The sequence below is a fragment of the Marmota flaviventris genome, chromosome 19 (genome assembly GCF_047511675.1).
Source record: "Marmota flaviventris isolate mMarFla1 chromosome 19, mMarFla1.hap1, whole genome shotgun sequence".
Taxonomy (NCBI): Eukaryota; Metazoa; Chordata; class Mammalia; order Rodentia; family Sciuridae; genus Marmota; species Marmota flaviventris.
Window position 1 is genome coordinate 36,829,856 of NC_092516.1, and position 17,604 is coordinate 36,847,459.

The 17,604-nt window shown below is 42.9% G+C and overlaps 1 protein-coding gene across 1 annotated transcript; it reads right to left on the reverse strand.

Annotated features, from left to right (window-relative positions):
* Positions 1-1,169: 1,169 nt before the first annotated feature.
* On the reverse strand, positions 1,170-17,580 carry LOC139702948 (speedy protein E4A-like). Its single transcript, XM_071605694.1, has 8 exons — positions 16,828-17,580; positions 11,024-11,110; positions 7,041-7,373; positions 6,150-6,208; positions 5,459-5,544; positions 3,486-3,654; positions 3,219-3,323; positions 1,170-1,515 (listed from the first exon to the last, which is right to left on the reverse strand). Exons 2-7 carry the CDS (start codon positions 11,049-11,051, stop codon positions 3,264-3,266), a joined length of 735 nt encoding a protein of 244 aa, XP_071461795.1. The 5' UTR covers positions 11,052-11,110; positions 16,828-17,580; the 3' UTR covers positions 1,170-1,515; positions 3,219-3,263.
* Positions 17,581-17,604: the final 24 nt, after the last annotated feature.

Below are 17,604 nucleotides of genomic sequence, written 5' to 3' on the forward strand. Positions count from 1 at the left end.
TTTTTAGATATAGATTAACACAATACCTTTATTTTATTTTACTTATTTTTAAGTGGTGCTGAGGATCGAACCCAGTGCCTCACACATGCGAGGCAAGTGCTCTACCACTGAGCTACAGCCCCAGCCCAGATATTGTTAATTTCATTGAATTAAAAAAAAAATGATTGGGCTGGGGGCGTGTGCTCACTGGTGGAGTGCTGGTCCAGCTGGGTTTCATCTGAAGCACTAAAAATCAGGAAATTATTTACTAAATAATGAATGAAAGATTAAATATAGCATGTTGCCAATAGGTAGAGACCTTTTCTTCTCTCCATTTTTTTACAGCATTTCCTTAAGAAAACCAGTGATTGAAATATTTCTTTGTCCCTGAAAAGCGAAATAAGCTTCTTGCCTGCATTCCAGCTGGTAATGTGCTTCTGAAAGCCCTGAGGGTCATCTCTCTGAAATGGGTTGTCTCCCTCAAAGTCCTCCCTGTTTCTGCTTCTAGTTTCTAGTTTAGGGTTTGCCACCTTATCTGTTGTTTTCCTGTATGAAAAGCAACTGAGGATTCATTTTCAGAGTTAAGAAATTTGGTTAATTAACAAGAACCCCGTTAATCAACAGTGTCATTTGACAGCAAAGAAGCAGTCCAGACTGACATGATCACATGCATCACGAAGGTGAGAAGGTGTTTATCTTATGTTAAGTTTCCCCAAGAACGTGCTGTGCTGTGCTCTTCAAAATCATGAAGCACATGTGTTCTCCTAAAATACACACCCTCTTTAAAATGAAGGACAAGTGTGTCAAGGCATGTTGAAAAAGGACAGTTCATTGTTCACAACTAAATAATGAAGACTAAACATCAAATGAAACTTTATATGTACAGCAATTCCGGGTACTACAACTGAACTAAAATATAATAGATATATAAATGAAAAAGATAACAAGAGGAAAATCTCTATTAAAAAGTGAAAATACTTGGGTACATATAACAGATAAAACACCCATCATATAACTGGTTAGGAACAATATGTTTTCAAAGCAATAACTATCTTAAAATTATTTAAAATCAATAGAGTAATAATTCAGTAGCCAACATATTCAAAATAAACCAATAAAATGCGAAATATGTAGCAAAAGTATAACAATACTATGGTTCTAATTTCTTGTTTAAAAGTAATTCCCTCTCCACCAGAACCCCTGCATGCCATCTTCAAATGGTCCTAGACTGTAGTAACTGTATATAAAAAGTAGGACTCTGACATTTTACCTCAAGGATGATTTGTATTCAACACTCTAAAATGTAGGGAGTGATTCAGGAAACCATGGAACCAGAAGAAACCAGTTTCTCATCATTCCCAGGGGAAGTATCCCCCCTACCCCCAGCTCCCAGGATTACAATTCTAGCAAACATGCAGCTGTTCTAGAAGAGTCTTGGTTCTTCTGGACTATCTATACAGAGGTTCTTCTCTTCCTTTCTCATGACTCCCTGTGTCCCCATAGACATTCTGCTGAAAATGTGTCTCCCCCAGTGATCTGGAAGGAAGAAGGAGTTGTTAGACTTCATGGACCCAGTTCTCTAGACGTGAAGGTGAGTTACACACTGAGCCAGCCCTAACTAGAGCTTAGACCAACTTACAAACCTTTATCTCTGATCCTCCATTCTTGACACCAGCTCTGAACCATCTTTTTAATTTTGGTTCTCATACTTTACTGACCCCAACTCTAAAAGGTGTTTCATATGGTCAGGCCCAGAGTTCTGCTTCATTGCAAAGACTTGAGTTGATTCTGCTGGTGGATTAGAGCACACTAACGGAGACTTGGCCATAAGTCACATCCTGGTCCTTGCCAATGACTTCACATCTGAACTGAAAATCAATAACATATCAACATCGAGGACCAGGGTACCAGTTGACTGATCCCTATCTAATCCCTAACAATTCCAGATAATGTCTGCTCCTAACTTGACTGCTTGCACATGATTTAAACCAAATCTTTGCTTTATGCTTTACCCAAATTTGTAACTCTGATGTATTGCTTGTAAGAAGATGCCCTGATATTTCTTAACCTGATGTGGTTCTGACAAACTTCCTTGACCATGAACTTGAGGGGGAATGATATCTTTGTGGGAGAGGAGAGTTTCATCCCCCAAGCAGTGAATCAGTGGACAGAATACCTTCAGGAGTTAGTTCTGTCTGTAAGCCATTTGTTTGAAAGCAAACTGGGATGAAAATAGAGTTAATGAAAATTATCTTCATTGTTGAATATGTGAATAGTTGCATGGAATATCCTAACGGGGCACATTCACATTGTTCTAAATTAATCTTCATACTTGGGGGCTGGGGTTGTGGCTCAGCGGTAGAGCACTCGCCTCGCACGTGCGGGATCCTGGTTCGATCCTATGCACCACATAAAAATAAATAAATAAAGTAAAGATATTGTGTCTAACTAGAACTAAAAAAAAAACTCCATACTTGGTATCCTTAAGGGATGAATGGTCCAAAATGAATTAAAAAGAGAGGGTAAAAAGGCAATTAATTTAGGGCTAGGAATATAATATAGATAGCTCAATTGGTAGAGTGCTTGCCTTGCATGCACAAGGCCCTGGGTTTGATCCCCAGCACACACATACACACAAAAAGGCAATTAATTTATAGGGGGAGAGGGGAACTCGTGGCTATTTCATGGGATATTATTCACGTTAGACAGAGACATTTCATCAAAGCTGGCATTTGGGCCCAACTGGTTTGGGTTAAGGATTGTTAGCACATGTGTGCCTCTGTAACAATTGTTTTTTCCTGAGGTCTGGCTGAGCAGCCTTATAGCACCCACTAGTACATCTGTAGTTTGTGGCTTTGAGGCTGTGAAGCTGACCGGGAGATTCAGATTGTGTGTGCATGTTTGTGCTGTTGCATGGTGTGTAGAGGGTGGCTGTGGGTGGGAGGTGACAGGAGTAGGTCAGCAGTTGGGTTCCTTGGATCTTACTCTTTTTTTTTAATACTTTTTTTTTTAAGAGAGAGAGAGAGAGAGAGAGAGAGAGAGAATTTTAATATTTATTTTTTAGTTTTCGGCGGACACAACATCTTTGTTTGTATGTGGTGCTGAGGATCGAACCCGGGCGGCACACATGCCAGGCTAGCACGCTACCGCTTGAGCCACATCCCCAGCCCATTGGATCTTACTCTTATCATAGACAATAAATGTCCCTGTCATCGGGCCATGGAAACAGAATTTCATACCTCCTCTCAGGCCAATGACCTCAGGCCTCCATGGACCTATGACTTCTAGGGATTGAGGGTACGATCTCGGCCCCACACCCAGAGTTCCGGATTGTAAGTTTGAATCTGGAAAGAAAAAGAACCCCAACAAAAACTGAAGGCTGCCCACTCCTTCCCTGTGCAGCCTGCAGAGTTTTCTCTGCAGATCCCACCTGCAAACCCCACCTTTCCGTGTCTCTCCTATCAGCCCATCCCTCTCCCCCCACAAGCACACACAGCACCACCCACCTCCTCACACTCCTCCCTGGAAACCCAAGTGTTCCAGCCCATGGAACGGATGAACTGATAGCGTAGCTTGTGGAACAAGGGACGCTGGGCGTGGCTCTTCCCGTAGAGGAAATGAAAGATGCCTTGTTTAGGAGCCTGGTTGTCCTCTTCCATATCATTGGCCAGGTAGCTGGGGAAAAAAAATCAGGTTGCTCCTCAGGGATACAACCAGGAAGGACCTCCTCCTGAGGTCAGATTCCCCCAAACGAGGCCAGGCTGACCATCTTTAGACAAGACCGCACCATCCCTATCCAGTGTTATGGATGATCATCCCTTGGTCCAGAGGCCCCTGATAGAAGCCTTCTGAAGGGGGGGCCTCTCTCACACCCTGAGGCTGAAGATAAACCTGATGCTGGAGCACCTGAGGCTCCTTCCTGCCACCCACACCCAGTGCAGTTGACACCAGTTTGCACATCTCTATCTTCATCCCCCTCCCTTCAGTTTCTTCCATGTGCTCATATCTATGTCCCCTACCACAGCGGGGTGCCCCTCTGCTTTCCTCCCACCATCCCTGATAATGAATCCTGACTGGCTAAGAAGCTAGGAGTGTGAGTGAGCACACCATACCCAGGTAGTATCCAGGCTTGTTCCTGACTCTGGATAATTTCTCTAGTCATTCCTTTCCTACCAATTGGCTAGCAGAGGGTCTGGTTCATATGTTTTTTTAATTCAACAAGACATTATTATCTCTCTCTTCCCAAGGTCCCTCTTCCTGGCCACAGAGAATACACTTCATAATGTTCTGTTGAACAGACGAATGAATGAAATCTTTATCTATAATAAATGCCATAATGACCACTTCATAGACTCAATGCTATAAAATAAATTCTTGCAAGATCAAGATCAAGATAATTGAGCTGAGTGTCTTAACAATGTATGAATATTTTGATAGGACCCTGCCTTCCTAAGGTGTTCCATCCAATGGCATTAGGGCAAGGAACAGGGGAGATAAGAAAGTGTAAACTGAAATAAAATATTATGGCCTTAATCACTTCCAGGGTGCAGTAGCTTACTGATCAGGAAGCACAGCACAGACTGTGGTGTTTTCTTTTGTTTTTTTTTCAGACAGAATCTCTCTCTCTGTTGTCAGGCTGCTGTCCTAGGCTCCAGTTTCCTCCCACCTGTGCTTTCTAAGAAGCTAGGAGTGTGAGTGAGCAAGACCATACCCAGGTAGGTTTCAGTGTTTTAGTTGATTTGAAGGATAGTTCATTTTCTTTAGGTACAAATGTGTGGAGTCAGCTCGACAGGAAACACAAGGTGATGGGAGAGAAGAGGGAATTTGGAAGGAACAGTGAAAGAAAGTCAGAAGGAATTTAATGGTAAAAGGATTTAATGATGGAGAGATTATAGAGAAGGCTAAATGCCACACGAGGACTCCAGTTTTGTTCTAGAAAGCCATGAGCAACACAGTTGCTGAGGAGGACTAAGAGGGGGTTGCACCCAGGTTTGGAAAGATTTTCAGGGAATACATAGAAAACTATGAGCTGAGGGATATCCACAGGGAGAATTTTACAGTGGACCAGTGCTGTGCAGACAAGACCTAAATTTGGCATCTTTCTTGGAAATTCAGAGGCAGAAGATAAATGTTGGTGTAGATGTAGGAAGAAAGACAGAGAGTAGTCAGATCACCGTCCCTCCCGACTCTCTACAGGATGTGCTGTCCTTTTCACCTCCTCCCAGGTGAGCTTTATGTTTCCCTTGATTTCATTTACTCTTTTAAACCTGCCTTAAGGTGGTTTGAGTGTTTGTTTTTAGTTGGAGAATTGTAAGAAAACTATATTATTATAATGCTATTTTTTTTTACCCAGAGCAAAAACAATAGAGGTTAAAAGGTTCAGGTCAGGTTAGTGCCCCTCTGCTTTCCTGCCCCTCTGCTTTCCTCCCACCATCCCTGAAAATGAATCCTGACTGACAGGATGAGGCCAAATACTCACAGAGCCAGAAAGAAGTGGATTCGTTGGTACTGCCAGGAGAAGAGGCCAGCCCGGCTAAAATAAGCTATGACCATAGACAGGAGGTACTGATGCAGAGAGAGAGAAAAAAATATGTAGAGATCACACCCTGTAAGGGAAGGAATGTGGGGACAGAGGAATGGGAGGCTGGGGAAGACAGTGCCACTATTCAGAGAATGGTGCCTTGTAGGGTGACCAGCTTATCCAGGGAATGGTACGGGGAGACAATGTCAGTCGATGGCAAGTCAGAGAAGTCAGGAGGAGGGGTGGCCTAGATGTGCACTGGATGGCCATCTCTGAGGGGCCCTTCTGAGGTAGGACATTTAGGTCAGCTGTGTCAGGGGGGTCTTTGGTAAGCTGGAGAAAAGAGGGTCCCAGAGAGAGCTGAGAGGAGAGGATCCAGGAACCTCAGGTTGCAAGCAAAGAAGGGTCAGCCATGCAAGACTCTGGCCTCAGGCTCAGAACACAAAGCACCCAAGCAGAGGCAAGGTCCACCTGTCCTCTCTTCAAGAAGCTTCTAGGCTTTGAAGGGAGATGTTGATAAGTCACAAAGGGGCCAGGACCTGGGAGCATAGGAACTACGAGAAAGCATAGAGGACCAAGGGGTTAGAAAGCCCTCCCCATTCCAGGCTGTGCTGGAGCAGGATCACTGCCCAGTGGAGAACAACCTCACCTTGTCAGACACCCTCAGCTTCTTGTCCCAGGCCAGGAATCTTTTGACAACAGGCTCCTCTGTGAACAGAGCTCATGTGTTAGTCTGGAAACCAGAATGGGCTTGAGTGGGAGTGAGATAGAGGGGAGGGAATCAGGCCTTCTTGGAGAATATATATTTAGGGTTGGGGCCCATGTTTAAGGTGGATGAGAAGAGGGCAGGAACATTCACCTGCAAGGGACCGTGGCTTAGACCTGAGACTCCACAGAGAAGCAACTTAGTGAGGGTTTGGGTAACAGCCAGGTATCAATATGATTAAGAACTTAAACCTTGAGGGCCCAGGATTACCTCTGACTGCACCACCTCCGAATTAGAGACTTATTCAGGTCATTTTCTCATTTGATAGTCACATCAGAGTGGGAACTTGGCTTCATTTCCCACCTCTCAGGGATGAGGATATTTGGGGCCAGAATGTCAGCAAAAGTTCACTTTCAGGGGGACAATTGGAATCAAACTCTGTGATTCCAAGCAGGGACCTTTTTCAAAGATAGAATAACCTCTGTCATCTAAGGATCTCTGAGGGAAGATGGGTCCTGAGTCCTCCAGGCATGGGGAGTTCAGGGCTAGCATGACATCTTTTCCACTGGAATAGTGCAGTGACTATGTGTCATCTTGGCAACTCAGGAGGCTGAGGCAGGAGGATCACAAGTTCAAAGCCAGCCTCAGAAATGCAATGAGGCCCAAAGCAGAGACTCTCTCTCAAAATAAAAAATAAAAAGGGCTGGGGATGTGACTTAGTGGTTACATGCCCCTGAGTTCAATATTTAGTACAAAAAAAAAGTACAGTGAGTGGAAGTTTCCTTCTTGTGTAAAGAACTGGACCGGAGGGCGCTAATTGGGGTATCTCCCTACCTAGCAGCCTGGCAAAGACTTCATGGTGCTCTGGTTGCACCAGGTACACACGCTGTCTCTTTAACGTCATCTCGAGCCCACACAGTGTCTCCACATCCCAGGGGTACTTAGGCTCAGGATCCAGATCCTCTAGTTCCTCCTGTGAATCAGATGAGCACTCCCTCTTCCTCTTTTGGCCAGAGAACCCACTCTGGAGGCCAGGTTCTACCCTGGGGTTTGAGTCCAAAAAGCCAGGCAGATCCTCCTCCAGCTCTTCCCCAGAATCTGATGACCATTCTGTCTTCCTCTTCTGGCTGGAGGACTGAGGTAGGAGGCTGGGTTCTACTGTTGGGGCTGAGCAAAGAAAGCCAAGTAAAGCTTCTGTTTTGGGAATTCAGCCTTTTATCATGTACATCCAATCCACCTCCCATCAGAAACCCTAACCTCTTCAACTATTGTTTTCTCCTTTGCTCATGACCATCTGTCCCTGATTCTCCTTGCCATCATCCCATCTCCCTGTTCCTCAAAAACTCTTGCTCATTATGGACACTTTCTCCCATAAAGAGGAGTGATCCTTCCTATGTTCCCTCCACCAGCTTCCTCTGCTTGAATCTCATCTCCTAACCCAGGTTGGATTTTCCTCCCCTTTGAGACTTCCTTTTCAGAGCTCAGTCTGGCAGGAAAGGAAGAAGAATATCAAGGAAATTTGGGGAGAGAAGAAATGATAAGACCTCCCAAGAGGGAGCTAAATAGGTACAAAAGATCACAGGTACACTGAAGAGTGGGCTGGATATGAAGACTAGGTTAGGCAAAGTTCTTCTGCTGAATGTTTATTGGCCTTCACTGTGTTCAGTAATCTGTGCTGGGAGCACATCCTGTACCCTTAGGCATCCTTGATACCTGGAGACATGTTGAGGATCTAAAATCATAGAATATTCTATACCTGCTCACCCTCTCTTCAAATAGTATTTACAATGTCATGGTGCCTGTGGATTACCTGTAGTCTGCTTCTCAATTCCAATTATTCTCTAGTCTACCTTGCTAATTTTGGTATACCAGTATTGCTCTTGACCTAGAAATTTTACTACCACTTATTTGCCCTAAAGAACACATCACATGTATAAAGAGACTAATGGAAAAATCTCCCATGAAAGACAGTATTTTTTTCCTGAAAAGCCAGGGAGAGTGCATGGGATGTGACACAGCACCCAATGGGACTGGGGAACTCTTTCTGAACTTCCTACTCAGTCTTCTGCTTTCCTGCTGGATAGTCGAATCATGCTTTATGCTTCTGACCAAAACAGTGTAGTTAAATATATACAAAATGTACTATTTTAACCACTGTAAAGTGTAGAGTTCAGTGGCATTAGGTATAGCCATGTATTGCTCAATGATTGGGGTATGTTCTGAGAAATGTGCTGTTAGTTGATTTCATAGTTGTGCAAACATGATAGAATACTCAACTGAGATGGCTGTGACATCACTGTGGGATATCATGTAATGGAACCAATTTGTGTAACTCCCCACTTCTGCTCCCACAGCTCCTGCTGACCACCATTCAACTTTCTGTCTCTGTAAATTTGACAACTCTCTGTACCACATCTGTCTTGCATACTGTGGACTCATACAGTATTTGCCCTGTGTAATTATCCCCTGATTATTTAACTTTGTGCACTATTCTAAGACCCTACGTTGCTGGAGGGTGGGTCAGAATTCTTTCTTAAGGTTGAATAATAGTCCCACGCATGCTAGACTACATCTTTTGTACATCTATTTATCCCTCAGTGGACGTCGGGTTGTTTCCACATTTGGATTCTAAGTCTTTCTTTTGCCAGTGTTGGACCATATTGACAAGAAGTACATCTGTTATTCGTGCTGTGCTGGAAGTTTCATTTTGTATTTTAATGTCTTGCATGATGCTAATGAACCCAGGCCAAACAGGAGTAAAGTCAAGTTAGTTCATGGAACATGCTGGGAATGAGCATCCACCTTGTTTGGCTGTCATGGATGTTTGGCGTTGGATGAGGTCCCAGAGATCTTCCACATGACATGCAAGTTCCCTGGCAGCTCCCTCACAGGCCTGTGCTGCCCACTGAATTTCTCCCTGATGGGAAAAATACTGTGCGTCAGGAAGCAGGTCCTTCTACTGTAGAAGACAAATTGTCTGGCTGCTCTGTTTATACAATTTCCATTAATGATGCCTTCAACCCTCAGAACTGATTGGGTCCTCCCATAGCAAATTAGAAGTTCACACACTCCTTTTTTACTAGAAAGTTTTCAAGTACAGTCATGTGCCACGTGACAATGTTTTGGTCAATGATGGACCACATATATAATGATGGTCCCACAATATAAGATATTGCCTAGCAACTTAGGAGACATCATAGCCTCTGTAAGTACATTCTGTGACTTCCCACGTGATATATGGACTCATGGCACATTTTCACTCTTTATCCTCCTCGTTAAGTGATGAATGACTATTGGATCAATATTCTGTTATCACTAAAATTTCTTTTCTGGACCATGAAGATCCTGATTATTTTTTACCAGGATTCCAGTTGTAGTTTGCATATTCCTGTCTCTGCTGGCCACCTGGTCTAGACATGCTACAATTAAGCAGTTCCCATTCTTAAAAAATGTGGGTACTTTGGCCAAAAATTAAGTAAACTGCCCAGATACTGTTGGATATGGACCATTGCCGCTCCACTTCTGTTTTCCTCCTATGGATGCAGTCTGATACAACAATGACTATCATTGCACTGGAGAGATAAGAGCATAAGGTAACAGGGAGGAATACTACACTACAGAGGCTGCTGGCACCTAGCCTTAAATATTCTTATTGATGGACTGAGACACCACCCAACTTAACATTTTCACTGTTATAATTTCAGATTTCAAATCTCTGGTTTGAGAAGGCCACAGAACTCCGCTAAAGAAATCAAAATCAATACAGAAGGAAATGACCAGGAAACATTTTTGTGGATAGGTGAGGTATGAACAGGGCTCTTCAGGGTAAGACTCTGACAGGCCTTGGATCCTCCCCTGATTGGACCCTCTGAACCAGCCTGCAGTCTTCTTATTGGGTGACAGCCCCCTTGCTTGACCCTGGAGTCCATGTGAATAGGAAAATTTCAGGGAAACTTTGCCCACCTCCTCCCCAGCAGGTTCTCCAAGCCTTGCTGAGTCTGCTCCTCTCACCTTCCCTTAATCTTTGGTGACTCAAGGTCTCTGGACTTTGAGGAGAACTACCCCTTCTGTCCTAAAACTAGTGAAATCCTTGGGAAAAAAGAGAATGAATGCCAAAGGCAGACTTTTGCTTCTTCTGCTCAACATGGATTCGCAGGATCCCAGCTAAAACAAATTTTAAAAGAGGGAAAATATATGGAATAGCAGTCTTTAGGAAGTTAGATCCCTGAGAGGTAATTCCATCTCATTATTTAGATAAACAGTTTCCAATCCACAGAGCAGGAGGGGCTGTGGGGGAGCCAGCATTTTCCCCGAGCAGAAAGGACAATGGGTAGAGTTGGGTATCTAGGGAGACATGGCACCTGGAGGTCACAGTGCAGAGAATCAGAGAAGTATGGTTCAGAGGCTCCCATGCTTGATATTTGTGAAGTGGGTACACAGTTTGAGGTAAGAACTGAGGCCTTGGCTGATTCCAGTTCCAGTTCTCTTCCCCATGTGGTTTCCTAGATGTAAAAGTGTGGCTTCCATTCTCTACATGATGCCAAGAAGCACCCAGAGAAATGTCCCCTGGAAGTTGGACTTACAGTCTCTGTGTCAGCATTGTCAACTTCATTCCTTAGTTAGGACTTAGACCCAGGTCATGCTCAGCAGCAGCAAAGGCTGGCCAAGAGGCTCCCAGCACCCCCAATCCCTTCTAGACTGCAGAACTGGACAAGCTCACATTTGTGCAGGGTGAGTTGAATGCTATAGAAGAGCTGCGGGCACGAAGATATCAAGATGGGTTATGTGCCCACTCATTTGGATGAGCCAGTACTTACTATTGAGGTAGTAGGATTTAGATGGCATGACACACAATGGCAGACTGCACAGCCTAATGATCGATGTGGTTACCTGCAAAGGGATGGCTATTTAATACAAGGTTTTGTCACTAAAGCATAGGAAAGTCATGGGGAATTCAATGACTGACATGATAACACTCTATAAAGGCATGGGATAGCATATGGAGGAAAATGCCCAAATTCTTAACCTGAGCATGCTCTATGACTTTGTGTGCTGCTATAATAATATATAGTTTCCTGCTGTGGATATGGACGAGTTGAGAGCAAATGTCAAGTTGTATAAAGCATAAACTTGATGAGGATTTTTATACACTTTGGACCATTGATTATTAATAGAATAATCTTAATAATCAGAAGGGGATACATGGAGTAGTCACAGGAACTTTTATAACAAGCAAACATTAAGTTTATTGGCCATTCCATACCAGATACACCAGCCTCTGGTCTGTTTTCTCCTTGGGCTGAAATGGTCCTGCTGACAGTTTTTATAAGGTCCTGAGGCTCACCTCCCGTGAACTGTCTCTATCCTCCACTCTTTAGCATAAGTAGTAATCCATCAGATCCCAGCATGGAGGTGGGAAAGGAGGATGGAGAATTAAATTTTTCAGCTAATAATCTTTTTTTTTAGAGAGAGAGAGAGAGAGAGAGAGAGAGAGAGAGAGAGAGAGAATTTTAATATTTATTTTTTAGTTTTCGGTGGACACAACATCTTTGTTTGTATGTGGTGCTGAGGATCGAACCCGGGCCGCACGCACGCCAGGCGAGCGGGCTACCGCTTGAGCCACATCCCCAGCCCAATTTTTCAGCTAATCTTGAATGAGAATATTTATACATGGAAGGACCTAGGGACCTTTATTGATTAAGTTTGTATCTGGAAGATCATCTGAAGACTCACGTGTTAAAGCCTTGTTCCCCACCATGGTACTTGTATGAAGTCGTGGGACCTCTATAAGGTAGAGCCTAGTGGAAAGAAATAAGTCACTGGGCTGAGCTGAGCCCTAGCATGGGATTGCTGGATCCCAACTCTTTCTTTTCTTTGCTCTTCTACACAATGCCCACCATGCTGTGCTCCTCACAGCCCCAAAAGCAATGAGTCAACCTATCCTTTTTTAAAGTTGATTATTTGAGGTATTTTGTACCATGAACAGAAAGATGACTAAATAATTAAAAATTATTTTTTCAGGGAACCTGTACAGAGACAGAATTCACAGATATTTGACCAAGAAGAGAAGGACTCAATTGTGTGTGTGTGTGTGTGTGTAGTGCTGGGGATTGAACCCGTGCTATATCCCGAGCCCCAGAGAAGAACTCAATTTTAAGGAAGACTCCATTATAAATGTTGGATGTTTAACTCAGATTCTGAATGAAAATTGCTATTTCCTTCATGAGAGTGATTCTCACCATATTTGATTGATTGTGTCAAAGCTAGAGCAGAGAAAGGAAGGATTAAATTAATTGAACTGCCAAAATGTGACTTGGCAAATACCAAGTTTTTGAAAGACTCCCTGTTCAGAATTTTGCATGTCCATGGTCAGAGCTTTGATTTTTTTTTCAGACCTTGATTTTTTCCATCTTTAAAATAGGGACCACAACAGTATCTACCCCAAGGACTTCTGTGAGGAGCCAGTGGGTTACAACATTTAAGGCATAAGAAGACCACCTAGAGACTATGTGGTTCCTATTGGGGATTTTCTATTTGTGGTGGGGGTATTGCCAAAATTTTTAATTCACTTCCTTTCTAATTTTAGGGTAGAGCTTCACTTCATGGATCCCTTGTACTTGGGTGAAACTAAGTGACTAATTCCTGCCAGAGAGTTGAGAATTCAAATCATGAGCTTAGCTTTCAGGGGAGAGTAATCCATTTCTGGTACTACAGGTGGAAAAAGCCCTGTTCTCTCTCTCTGGCACACCAGGATTTGAGATGGTGGCCATTTCATCAGGCTGTGTCCCTCAAGCATCCAAAGATTGACTGCCTGAACATCCACTATTGACACACAGCGTGCCCAAGGACTACACATTTGTTGTTAGAAGCCACACATTTATTCAAACACATGAACATGCTCACATGCATACACCAAATCACTTACATACAAACATGAACACATTCCCATATAAACACAACCTGCTCCTAAGCTCACAAGCATACTCAAATTAACATACTCACACATGAATACATCATTCATACTTAACATTATTTTCATAACCTAGTGTGGTTAGTCCATTTTTGCTACATATGACAAAATACCTGAGATAATTATCTTAAAAGAAGGAAAGGGTTTTTTGTTGTTTGTTTGGTTCATGGTCTAAGAGGTTTCAGTCCATGTCACTTGATCCTGTTGCTTTGGGCCTGTGGATGTCCAGTATATATATTATGGCAGGTGGCATAGGAAGTCTGTTTACCTCTTGGCAACCAGGAAGCAAAGAAACAGGAAGGGGCCAGGGTCCAAATATCCCTTCAAAGGCATCCATAAACTTAAGTATCTCCAAAAGCAAGGCCTTATCTCCTAATATAGCTACTACATCCCAATAGCACCTCAGGTTGGGGAGGAAGGTCCTGCAGGGGCTCAGACCCTAGGACACAGATTCAGGATCCTGGCAGTGGAAGAAGATGTGAGATGCAGTTGGGACAGTAGACATGTTTTATCCAGAGATGGAAGCATCCTCGCCCCAAGTCTTTCCATAGACCTTTTTTATATGCAGGCCAAAGAAGGCGCAGTGCCAACAGGTTACATAGGTGAATGCATACAGCAGATATTTATGACCTTGAGTCCATATGCTGAATCAGGGTCATAAAAGATACTCATGACCTTGACTACATACTAAAACAGCTGGCTGAAAGTCTCAGTGAGGGAGCCTAATTATAGCCACCTTGGGTCTTCCATACACAAGCCTTCAATACGTGGGCCGTTGAGGAACACTCCAGACAGAAACCATTGCACTTTGTCCATTCTGATTTTAAATCATTACAGAAACTCAAAGTTTTTCAAATTGAGAACTGCTGGATTTTTCAGGTGATATCTGTCAATCAGCCCAAGTTACCTTATGGAGATTGGCTAGAAGACATCTGCTCTAAAAGGGGATTACAGGGAAAACAGTATTGTATGACACAAGTGCCATCAATAGTAAAGTTCCACTGGCTCTTAGCAAGGTGAGCCTCTGGAGCCGCAAGTCTGCGACTGTGCGTGTATGGTGTCTCTCTCATTCAGCATGAGTTTTTCCATGTGTGGAAAGGTTTTTCAGCCTAAAAAATCAAATGTCGTTTCTCTTGATTCCTCCTTTACCAAGAATATAGATGGAGTGTTGGACTTCTGTTTGCTGTTTCTCTTTGGAAAGTGTTGAGAGTGTTGTGGTTAAGAGAAGCAGATGAGTAAAGAGAAATAAAACAAAATTCAGAAGTAATAGATTATAATCAGTCTCATTTTCAATTGTTTGATCTTTACTTAAACCTAACTACATCTCATCTTTTTTCTCCACAAAGCAAATCTAGTCAGGTTTTGAATCCAGGTTTGGGAGGTTTGATAGCAGAAGCTCAGAAACTTGGATCCATTTCACAAATCTCTGTGAAATCAGGTGAACAAAGACAATCATTGTTCAACAGATACAGAATGCAGCATTACGATCTTATCAGTGGAATCGTTTGGAGGGAATTTGGCAAAAAATATGAACTATTATCTGAAATATAAAAACTAACAGTGAAAAAGGAGAAATTATCAGAGACTTATGCTGACATATTATTTGGGTGACATATAAAACTAAGAATTATGAACAAACATAAACATAAGTGGCAGTGAATTAATAGAACAAGCGCAACAAACAAAGAGATGTATGTTATGTCATAAGATAAAGTTCAAGAATGTGAGTAAAAGAAACTTTACCAACTTGTTTGGGAAATGGGTTATGTTAGAAAGTATGAAAAGTTAATAATAGTTAATATAAAAATAATAATGATTGATTTGTATCCCAGAGTGGATCCAAACAGGGATCCAAACCAAAACCACCATAAGAAATCATTTCACTGAGGATGGCTATGTTAACATTACTCAAAATGGAAAACAACACATTTTGGAAATGATGCGGAGAAACTGAAACTCCCTTAACATTGCTGGTGGAAATTCGAATGGAACAGCTTGGTGGTTATTCAACAAGAACCACCATGTGATCCAGAAATTCCACTCCTGTGTATATACCCCAAAGAATTGAAAACAGGTACTTAAAACAAAGATCTGTACACATATGTTCACAGCAGCATGATTCACCATAGCTAAAGAGAGGAAACTAAACAAATATCCATCAGCAGATGAATGCAGAAACAAAATGAGTGTTATCTACATGACAGAATATTGTCAGCCTCAAGATGCTGGTATGCACTGATGTACAGAAATAGAAATAAAGATAGATATTGTATGTATTTATTGTCTCTCAGCTACAAATTCACCTTCTTTGCTTGCTCTGTGATCATGGAGTTGGTCCTTGTAAATCTCTCTCCTTTTACAACAACAATGCTAAACCTTGTCTGGAGGGAATGCTGGGGGAAATAAGGAATCTGATTCATTATCAGAAATTATTTCCTTTTGTTAGGCAAGGAAACTGCACTCAGAAAGTTGTGTGAGTCCCACAGCAATAAGTGACAACTGGAGCTGAATTGTGTGTCTATTGCTGGGGTTTCCCTCTTCACCTGCTCTGCATCTTCCTTCCAAGGTGGCCCCTCTCTACTCTCTCCCAGATGAGAGCACACATCTGGAAATCCTCATTTCAGAGCCTGGTTTTCTTTCCCATTCCTCACCCTGACCTGTTGCCCCATCTTGGTTCCCTGCTGGCTCATCCCAAGTGGATCTCTATTCCAGCTCCTGAACAAGGACTTATGTTTCTATAGCATCTGACACACCTGCATTGGCGTGCTGAGTGTAGGTGTGCTCTCTTGGCTCAAGAAGGCACTGGAGTGGGGTCAAAGGTTTAACCCACTTATCCAGATGGCCAGTGGCAACTCTGAGTATGGAGAATGTGACACCAATCATCGCCTACTTAATAACCTACAACTGTAAGTTTCTAAGGTAAAAAAGGAAAGCAAATCACAGAAAGGTTCCTGACTTACCCAACACCATAAAGACATTCTCTAATAAAAACCTAGTGGGGTATGTGGGATTTGATTTTTTTGCCCCATCTAAAGAGCATGTAATATTACTTTATGTTGTAATATTTTTTAAAACCTCTTCTGGAGTAGTTTGTAATTATGACATAAATGGATTTATTATTTAGATATTCTTGTGAAAGTGCATCTTTATATTAAAATATATTGTGTTGGTTATCCTGAGTATGTTATTATTTTTATTAACACCTTTAATTTTACCATATTCTTGGACATTGTTATTAGCATCTTATGGGTTTTTTTTGGGTTTTTTTTTAAGATGGGACTGGGGGCGTGGCTCAGTGGTAGAGTGCTGGCTGAGCTGGGTTCCATCCTCAGCATTGTAAATAAAGAACTTAATAAATAAGAAATAAAAGATTACATTGTGCTTGTTGACAAAAAGTAGAGATTGTCTCTCTCCTCCCTTTGCAGAGGTTCTCCTTTAGAGAACTAGTCCTAGAAATATTTCCTGTCTCCCTTTGATTCACATCTAAATCTTTAAAAAAGTGGTATAAGCTGCTTGCCAGCATTCCAGCCAGGAATGCATTTCTAAGCCTGAGTCATCTCTCTAAGATGTAAACCTTGAGGAAGACAGCGTCTCTATGTCCCTGTCACCTTGGGAGTTTGGTGCAGGCACCCTACTCTGAGCTATATCTACCTGCTTGTCATAGAGATGTGAGAAGTTTTGCTTTTCGTTGGGATAAAGGCAAGAGCTCGGACGACCACCTCGATTACCAGATGAACTCAGGATGAGTCCTGTGAGAATGGCGAGCCCACGGTGCGTCAAGTGCTTTCACCCAGGACCAGCTGCAGTTTATCCTGAGCCCGGGTGCGCGGGCTGGAGGGTCCCTGCTTGGTATTAGAAAGGCGAGGCGTCCTCCTGCAGTCTCCTTAGTGGTTCGCCTAGGATGCGCATCACAGTCTGGCTCAATGCTTCCTCGGGATAAAAACGGTTGTCTTCACTTTCTGCATTTGTGCAGAGGAGTTTCTGGGTTGGCAGATTTTGTTTTTACTATTTCCCCCACCAGCTTTTAAGAACCAATTAGGCCAGAGAACTGTTGCATTATTTCAGCCCAAAATAGTGAGAACCCATTGTGCTTATGGTCTCCTTTTGGAGGATGGACATTTGTCCCTAACTCTAAACGTGATCTTCTCGGACAGGCACAGTCACAGGTGGTTCCTTTCAGTTGGTGTGCGCTGTCTTTTTGCAGTTTGGGCACATTACTTGTGCGATCTGGAAAAGCTACGGTTTCTGTCTTCTTTCCCTTCCTTGGAGAGCATCGCTGGACAACTGCTGTAGCCTAGCCTTTGAGAAACTTCTGCAGGACACACCCTTCTTCGGTTTGTCAGAACATTGGTCCCAACCGAAGGCTCTGAGGAAGAGAGAACCTGGGCTCCCGGGACCAACCACACAACCGGCTGCTAGAAGCCGAAA